Below are 9,512 nucleotides of genomic sequence, written 5' to 3'. Positions count from 1 at the left end.
ACACAGCATAGGGCGGGAGGGGCAGAGAGAGAGGGAGGCACAGAATCCGAAACAGGTTCCAGACCCCGAGCTGTCAGCCCAGAGCCCCACGCGGGGCTCAGACTCCCAGACCGCGAGATCATGACCTGAGCCGAAGTCGGACGCTCCACCGACGGAGCCCCCCAGGGGCCCCAAGCCCCCCCAGGATTTTAATGGTGGGGCTGCATTTTGTATACCGCTGGGGCCGGACTGGTGAAGTGGTGAAGGCCGGGCCCTTCATTCGTTCTGTCCTTCAGCCAGTCAGTCAGTTTTTTCAGCAACTGTGCATTTCATGCTTGCGGCCTGTCTCGCCTGTTTCTAGACTCTGGGGATGCAGTGTCAGGCCAGAAGGACAAGGCTTCCATCTTTGTGGGTTGTGCTATTTGAATTGTTTTCTGAGATCCTGTTTTCTGTCCCTGTAGAGTCTGCCAGCAGGAGGGTTTGAAAAGTACCAGGTTTTGCGCTTTGTGTCTGAAGTGAGACAGAACTGACCAGAAGGCCCCTCCATTCCCTCCCTTGCCGCCTTTGGGCAAATGGTTATCGAGTCGCGACTGTGTGCCGGGTGGGGGGGAGGGGGCCTCTGCTATGTGCTGGGGACATAGCGGTGAATGAAACGTAAAAATTCCTGCCCCTGTCCAGTTGGTTTTCAGAGGAGACAGATGGTAAACATTTCAAACTGTGAAAAGTCCTGCAGAGGTTCTAAGAATAAGGCCACGGGCCAGATAGGCTATCCCAGGCCCATTTAATATTTGTTGAATGGATGAGGTGGGGGTGGGGGATGTAGAGGGGCAGCCTTGGCCAGTGTGGCCATGGAAAACATCTCGAGGAGGGGATGGGCTGAATAGGAAGGCGGGAGTATCCCAGGTACAGAGAGCAGCAGTGCAAAGGCCCTGCGGTAGGCATTTGCCCAGAGCATTTGAAGAACAGAAGGAAGCCCAGTGTGACCGGGGTGTGGAGAGGGTGGAAGTGACATCTCTTTCTATCCAGGTAGAAGCTGTGTATTTCACATGAAGTGGGGCTTTATTTATGTATTTATTTATGGTGGCAGGTGGGAGAGGATAAGGATTTGGTGCACTGACACGGACGGTGTAGGGAGCCAGTTGCTAAGAGACCCGTGAGTGGCCAGGTGGCCATAAACCGCGAGTGCCGTGTCATCAGACAGGTTAGGCCGGCAGCTCCAGCCCAGAGAAGGGAGAGGGGGTTGGGTTTTTCCACACGAATAGCAAAGGTGCTTTGGGGATGTGCAAACAGTTCTCCCCCGACCTGAGTCATTTGTGGGTGAGTTAGGACTCTGGGAGCGGGAGAAGGCTTTTGTCACACATCCTTGCCTCGCGTAACAAACATTCCTGTCAGCGCGTTGCGTTCTCACCCACGAACACTGCAGACTCAGAGGCCCGGCTGACACAAGCAGGCCTCGGGAGAACCGGGGAGCTCACGTCCCATGCAGAACGGAAGGGTCCGCTCCGTTCCAGCAGGTGCGAACGTGGTCCTGGAGTTGCCAGGCCCAAGAGTTAGAAGGTTTGGAGTTTTATGTGAAATACCCCAACGTCATTGGAGGTTTTCAGTTCCACAGCTGCTAACTACATACCTATCTAGAGTCAAACCCTAAGTTACTTGTGTAAAAAAAGTTAGTCTCTAATGTATACAAAATGTAACTTATCACCTTGCCTTTTCCGGGATGCCTTTTAAAAGTGTGGTTATTTGAAAGGTAAGATGTTCACATGATTCAAGAAACACAGAAATCGCCCCAGTGAAAATTTCCCTCTGGTCCAGTCCAGGTGGGCGGGAGCAAGTAGCCAGCACTGGGGTGCCCCTCCCCACCCCCATTCCCCAGCTCCTGCCCACATCGCCTTGCTGAAATGATGCCAGGAGTTCCCAGAAGCCTGACCTGCCGTGCATGCAGTCAGAGTGGCCTCCGCCTCCTCCTGGACACCCCCCCCCCCCGCCCGCTTTCCCTGGAACGGTGGCCGCAGGTGGGAAGCAGGCAGGGTCACAGCTGCCGCTGGCGGTCCTGACATTTTCGACTCCGCATCTGGGTCTCTCTTACAGCCCCATTTTCACTGTGAAGGTTTAGGATGTTGGTCTTACCGTCCTGCCTCTTCCCAGGGGCTACAGAGAAGAAGGTTTGGGGGTCAAAGAGAGACGAAGTGGATGGCATGTTTCTAGGGGACAAGAGCTGATGTCCCCTAGATTTTTGTGCGCAGAATCGCTTTCCGGTTCTTGACCAGAACGCATTTTGAAGTGTCTCCGACCACCCTGAAAGGCCTCTCGTTTCAGAGCCAGCTATGGATAAGGGCTGAGTGAGGGCTGCGGTGTGGTCCCTGGCTACACGTTGGGAAGTTGTGTAATTTGAACCTCAGTTTTCTCATCTGCAAAACAGGCGTGATCGTGTCTACTTGCTTGGCTCATTGGGAGGATTAAAAGGAAGCCCTGCAAATAAATTGCCTCCTTTTGCTCCCAATGGACAGGGAATTCTCAGGAAATACTCTCATTTGAATTTTAAATTTCTGGCACTGGTGTCATTGTTCCTTGTCTGGATTAAGGTTTAGCTTTTTTTTTTTTTTTTTAATTTTTTTTTTTTAACATTTATTTATTTTTGAGACAGAGACAGAGCATGAACGGGGGGAGGGCCAGAGAGAGAGGGAGACACAGAATCTGAAGCAGGCTCCAGGCTCTGAGCTGTCAGCACAGAGCCTGATGCGGGGCTCGAACTCATGGATCGTGAGATCGTGACCTGAGCGAAGTCGGACGCTCAACCGACTGAGCCACCCAGGCTCCCCAAGGTTTAGCTTTTGATAACCTTTTTCTTGGTACTGATATGTTAGAGGGAGAAATTCCTCAATAGGTAGCTGAAATGATCCCTAAAATTGTTTGTATGAAGAGCTAGATTTTTTCGTTACTGAGATATAATCTGTGTACCATGAAATACACAGATAATATGTTGACATTTGTCAACACCTGGAAACACCACCTCGGTCAAAATACAAAGCATTTCCACCACCCTAGTCAGCACTAGTGCTGACACCCGAGTGCCCCTTTCCAGTCAATCCCTCCTGAACCAGAGGGCACTGCTTTTCTGATTTCTAGCTCATAGATTGGTTTTGCTTCAGGAAATCTGTTTTTGATGTGCGACTTTACAAAAGGAGGCTTAACACTTTCAGAATGGCCTGTCTGGGCACTGTCACTGCCTCTGAGTCCCTTTCCGAGCTCAGACAATCCCAGCCTTCCCTGTTAAAGCCTCTTTCTAAATATCCGTGGATCTTAAGGACCTCTGAAGTTGGATGGTTGGAATTTATTTCTGGACGACATTTGCATCTCTGAGCAAAAGCATTTTCTAGCCTAAGGGATGGCAGGTCCTTTGGGTTTAATGGGAACTGTGTGTTGGGGGGGGGCGGGGCAGGGGGAGTAGATGGGATAACTTAGGAGGCGGTGTTTATTTGCAGCAGGGAGGTCACGGCTCCTGTCTTTGTATGAGTGCACACTTGCCATTAACATCAGGGGGATTTCGCTAGGCCCACGCAGCAGCAAGGGCTAGGAACGGGAACATTTGCAAAAACAAACAGCAAACACCTGGGTTCTGGCCCGGAACAACGACCCGGCGGCGTGGGAGGGGCGCCCGTTCTGCAGACTGGGTCTGTGCCCTGCCACCACAGGCTTCCTCTCACCTCCGGCTCTGGAGCTCTCATTCTGGAATGTCCCAGTCTTGCTCTGGCTGCATCTGGATCGGAAACAGGAGCAATCCTTAGATTGGAAAGACAAACGAGCCCTTGGAGAAGTCCCACAAAGCAGCGCATCTCTGGCTAGATTTACATAAGAGATTTAAAGTCCTTTGAATGGAAGTTCATCTATTTCACAGGATAAACAATATAAAAATGAAATCCCCAAAGAATCACGGCTGCTAACCTTCAGGGCGATGGTGCTTTCTGTATTAAAAAAAAAAAAAAAAAAAAGGCTTGAAAAGGAGAGATGACAAGGGTATTTTGTAAGAAAAACGAACGAATGCTCTTGCCTTTATTGACACAAGAGGAGGAATCTGGATGGAAATAGGTTTCCTGTTACGGCTGACTCACACCCCAGCCCCCGCCAAATTTTGTATGAGTTGAGGTACCTGACCCGGGAAAGGTCGGGCAGTTTCAGTGTTCTTTTTATTAGCTGCTATTTATGCAATCAATACTTCGATGTGTTTTCTTTTTTTTTTTTCAATATATGAAATTTATTATCAAATTGGTTTCCATACAACACCCAGTGCTCGTCCCTCAATGTGTTTTCTTTAGAAGGATTGAAAGCGTTACAGAGAAGACTGGAGTCCCCTTTGGCCCTTCCCTCTCCCTCCCGTCTTTTCCTTGCGTAGGAATCTAGCCACTGGTTAAGGAAATTGGAAACTCTTTGCAGACTGTGGTCATTGCGGTTGGTGCTTGTATGCACGGGGTTACATTGTATGTGGCGAAGAGTTGATGTCCCTACTTGGGAGGTCGGTGCAAAAGTGATGGCTCTCACTCTTCTTAACTGGGCCGGGTGTGCTCTGTGTTGTTGGCTGATCTCCTTTCCACGTTTCTCTGGACGCTGAACGATGTGGCTGTTAAGGGCAAGGACTCCGGAGCCAGTGTCCTGCCTGTCACTTAGGAGCTTTGTGTCCTTGGCAAGATTACTCAACCTTTCTGTGCCTCAGAGCCCTCATGTCCGCAGTGGTAAGAGCAGGGTTGTTGTGGGGCCGTGACACCCCTCCAGTAACGTCGGCTGGATGAGGTACAGATGTCACCAGGTACCATCGCTCGGCCACTGCCTGTGGACCGACCACCTTCTTGACTCTTAGAAACCCTGCTGTGGTGGTGGGTAGGGATGCCCCTGTCTGTGTGCGTCAGCCAGTGTTTCCCCAGGGTATGTGTGGAGCAAGGAGTCAGAGAAGTGGGCTTGCCGGGGCAGGTGCATTTGGGGCGGTTGGCAGGACCCGCCCTGCTGCTGTCCCATGTGGCCTCTGGCCTTGTCTGTCCCCAGCACCAGGAGAGGGAAGTCGCTTTCCGCGGGGCTCACCCTCTCTCCCCTGTCTCTGCAGGGCTTCGTGCTGGCCGTCACTGTCATCCGAGAGGCGGTGGAGGAGATCCGATGTTATGTACGCGACAGAGAAGTCAACTGCCAGATCTTCAGCCGGCTCACAGCCAGAGGTCAGCCTCCCGGCTCCCCCAGGGCCGCGGACAGTCAGGGAGCAGAGGTCAAGGCCAGGGGCCGGCGGGTGTGTGGACACCGCGTGGCGGGACAGTCACTCGGCTGCTGGCACCCGGGAGGCCAACGTGTGCCCGGGGCCTGGAGGGACTCAGGCTGCCCCCTGTAGGCTGCCACGGGTCACTCTTGCAGCCTGGCCTGTGGCTGACTTGTGCCTCAGGCTGGATTTAAACCCCATTCATTGGGCAGCCTCCTCTGGCTGACTCTGTCCCCCGGCTGGCTGAGGAGGGAGGGAGGGAGGGGCCCCTCTTGTCCGTGCTGAGGTTGCAGGTTGCGGAGGCTAGGAGTCTCTCCTACGTATTTCTGGGGAGTGAGGCTTTGAAAGATACTCTTTCAACATTACGAAACTAATGCCACAACTTTGCAACATTAGTTTTTTTAAGTGGGCGCCAGGTTTATAGCTGAATCTCTGAGGATTCTGTTGAGGGGCATCTTATAAATCCTCCAGCTTGGGGCACCTGGGTGGCTCAGTCGGTTGAGCCCCCGACCTCAGCCCAGGTCATGAGCTCATGGTTGGTGGGTTCAAGCCCCACGTTGGGCTCTGTGCTGACAGCCTCACAGCCCGGAGCCTGCTTTGGATTCTGCATCTCCCTCTCTCTCTGCTCTTCCCTGACTCGGTCTCTGTTTGTCTCTCACAAAAATGAATAAACATTAAAAAAATTAAAAAAAAAATCCTACAACTTAAGGTGGAGAGTCTGACCAAAGAAGCAACCAGATAGCCCTTAAGCACTGAATCCCTTGCAAAGCACATGCATTAAAAAAAAAAAAAAAAAAAAAAATTAATGTTTATTTATTTTTGAGAGAGAGACAGAGCGTGAGCAGGGGAGGGGCAGAGAGAGAGGGAGACACAGAATCTGACAGGCTCCAGGCTGTCAGCACAGGGCCAGTGGATCACCAGATCATGACCTCAGCTGAAGTCAGATGCTTAACCGACTGAGCCACCCAGGCGCCCGGAGGCACATGCATTTTAAATTGGTGGAATTAAAAACAAACAAACTCCTGAATATCCCCATTGAGAACCCACCTACCGATCCAGCCAGCGTTAACTTGTGTTTCAACTACAAATTCTACAGGAGATAACCTGTAAGGCTGTGTTCAGAAATAAGAGGCTGTTACCTAAAGTCCCTGAAGATGACAGGCCGTTCAGGGACTGATAATGTTTTAGGAGCAGCAGAGGTGGATGAAAGCCATGTTTAACCTTCAGGACGTCAAGAATTCTGAAAACCAGGAGGTAGATAGGTGTCTCAGGGAGGGTGAACTGCTTTTGATGCCTCAGTCTCCCCAAGGCGCTCACACACGGTTTCAGGGTTTTATTTTCTTTCTGTTAATATTGACGGAGGAATATGTTTTGGGCTCACATTTTTTTTTTTAATCCCCCGAGGGCATGAAGGTATTTTGTTTTGGTGCATTTAAATAATTTTCAGAGTTGGTGGTCTTAACATTTGGCAGAATGTCTCTGGGAGAAGTGGGGGGTGCAGCGTTGGCATGAAAATGCTTTATTATGGCTAAACTACTGTATTTAGGACATCTTGCTGCCTAAAGAAAGAAAACCCAGTGTCGTCTTTGCAAAGGCAGGTGGCTTGGGCTTTCCACGTGGGTAATCAGAAGACCCCTCCGCAGGGTGTTTTTTGTGGCCCGTGTATATTAAATCCTCCCTTAATAACATATTCTGACTATAACATTTAAAATGCTAGGCAACCGACAAAAGCCCCATTGGAGAGGGTGCTGTGGGTCTATTTAGGTGGATTCCGTTCATTCATCTGTCCCAGCTCCAAACCTTCTTTGGTCCTTTTCATATTGCAATCGCGTCTCCCGTGAATGATTTTTCTGCCCTCCCCTGCAGATTCCCTTCTCGCCTCCTCCTTTAGCTTCACTCACTTCTTGAAAAGATCCTTAGGAGAATTGGCAGATGGCTCCAGCATTAAACACTTGTCTTCCTTTGTCGGTCGGTCTCCTTTTGTGGCCCGTGGTTTCTGTTGTCATGCCAATGCAGCCATGGGGGAAACCGAGCAGAGTTCTGAACACTGACCCAGCCCCTGCTTGGCCATTTGTTCTGAAAGCCCCCCCCCTCCCCCCAAAGCACTGAAGAAACTGTCAGCTCAGAAAGTGATGGAGGTGAGTATAGTTACTCGACACGCTTTAGTGGGGAGGCGGGGAGCAGAATGTGAAGGCCCAACTGGAAGATTTCAGAGAGAGGAAGAGAAAGAAAGCTTTCTTCACCTTCCTGTCTAGTTACTTACTATTTTCTTGAGTGAGGCTTTTCACCAAGATCTTCGTTTAGTAAATTCAAAAGCAAAATGAAACAAGTGTGTGTGTGTGTGTGTGTGTGTGTGTGTGTCCATGCAGAGCTCTTTTCTTTTGTATCCCATGATATCTTTAAAAATGTATTTTTCAACACCGTTTTTAGACTTGAGACACGGCTAGAAGCGAAAATATCAAGTCCTTGATCCCTGGATTATACGGGCCGTGTCATTTACCTACATTCTGATATCACTTCCTGATTAATGATAGCAGTACTTGTGCCGATTGAGTTGAAAACATTTTTTGGGAACAATGTCTAACGAGAAACAAAGTTACAAAATCCTGTGGTTGACTCCAATACCCTCCTCACCGCGCGTATATCAGTTGTTAACATTTTGCCATATTTGCTTTTTAATACTCTTGCTCTTAAGTCATTAGAGTTAAGTCGCAGACATCATTCCCTTTATTCCTAAGTACTTCCGTGTTTAATTCCTAGCGGGGCATTTCTCTTACGTAACACAGTACAGTTGTCAAAATCGGGAAATTTAACAGTGGCGCATTACTATTAATCTACAGCCCTTACTCAAAATTTGCCATTTGTTCCTAAAATGTTCTGGTTCCCCCCCCCCGCCACCCCCCAGCATCAAAAATGCCCTGTTTTTAACAGCATTTTTTTTTTCTTCTGGTACAGAAACCAGTACAGAGTTGCCAGTGACATTTACTTGTCCTTGCTCCTTATCTCCTCTAGTCTGGCACATATCCCGGGTTTTCTTTGATACAACATTGACATTTTTGAAAAGGCCCGGCCAGGGGCACCTGGGTGGTTTGGTCGGTTAAGCGTCCAACTTCCACTCGGGTCATGATCTCACTGTTCCCAGTTCCCGAGTTTGAGCTCCGCATCAGGCTCTGTGCTGACTGCTCAGAGCCTGGAGCCTGCTTTGGATTCTGTGTCTCCCTCTCTCCCCGACCCTCTCCTCACACTCCGCCTTTCTCTCTCTCATATATAAATAGACATTAAAAAAAAAATTTTTTTTTTTAAAGGACTGGCCTGGGGCGCCTGGGTGGCTCAGTCGGTTAAGCGGCCGACTTCGGCTCAGGTCACGATCTCGCGGTCTGTGAGTTCGAGGCCCGCGTCAGGCTCTGTGCTGACAGTGTGGAGCCTGCTTGGGATTCTCTCTCTCTCTCCCTCCCTCTCTCCCTCCCTCCCTCTCTCTCTATCTCTCTCAAAATAAATAAATAAACTTAAAAAAATGCAACTAATAATTACACTTTAGGTGTGGGAGTGGGGTGGCCGTCAAGGAACGTCCCCTTTCTCCACCACAGCGTTCCTGGTTCTGAGCACAATGTATGACAGTTGAAGAAAGTAGTGTTTCTGAGCCTGTGCTCTGCCTTGATTCAGGAGTCCTGCTTCCCCCTACACTCTGCTCCGTGGGCACATCCTTAACCTGTCAGTACGTCGGGGGTAATAACAGTGCCCTACCTTATCAGAGTTGCTCTACATACAACTCCCGTACGAGAAGAATCTAACACCGTGCCCGGGATTTGGTGTGTGTTCAAGAAAGGCAGTGTTGATGGTATTGTGGCAGAGGTCCGTTAAATGTTGGTGGTGTGAATAAATAAATGGAAGTATGAGCCAGGGGCCACGGGAGGTTATGGGGGCCCATCAGAGAGGAGGTGATAGGTGTTCTCAGAAGAGGTGACCTTCATCGTAAGTCTTACAGGGTGGGAGAGAGCAGGACTGGCTGCGTGATTTGTGGTGCATCGTGCAAAATGAACACATGGGGCCCTTGTTCAAAAATTTAAGAATTTGAGGGGGCGCCTGGGTAGCTCGGTTGGTTGAGTGTCCAACTTTTGATTTCGTCTCAGGTCCTAATCTCACGGTTCTTAGGTTCGAGCCCTGAGTCGGCCTCCGTGCTGACAGTGTGGAGCCTGCTTGGAACACTCTCTCTGTCTCTCTGTCTTTCTCAAAATAAGTAAAATAAACTTACACAGGAAATTAAGAATTTCAAGATGGCAGCAGGTGAGCACGAAAC

At 49.8% G+C, this 9,512-nt stretch overlaps 1 protein-coding gene across 1 annotated transcript in view; it reads left to right on the top strand.

The window, feature by feature from the left end:
* Positions 1–9,512, top strand: part of ATP9A (ATPase phospholipid transporting 9A (putative)) — a 110,518-nt gene that overhangs the window by 22,009 nt on the left and 78,997 nt on the right. Inside the window, exon 4 of the mRNA XM_040459743.1 lies at positions 5,072–5,180. Coding sequence (XP_040315677.1) covers positions 5,072–5,180 — 109 coding nt within the window. The remainder of the gene's footprint in view (positions 1–5,071; positions 5,181–9,512) is intronic.

Source organism: Herpailurus yagouaroundi, unplaced genomic scaffold (genome assembly GCF_014898765.1).
Source record: "Herpailurus yagouaroundi ecotype Mexico unplaced genomic scaffold, PumYag 246, whole genome shotgun sequence".
NCBI classification, from domain to species: Eukaryota; Metazoa; Chordata; class Mammalia; order Carnivora; family Felidae; genus Herpailurus; species Herpailurus yagouaroundi.
This window is presented reverse-complemented; position numbering and strand designations above follow the sequence as displayed.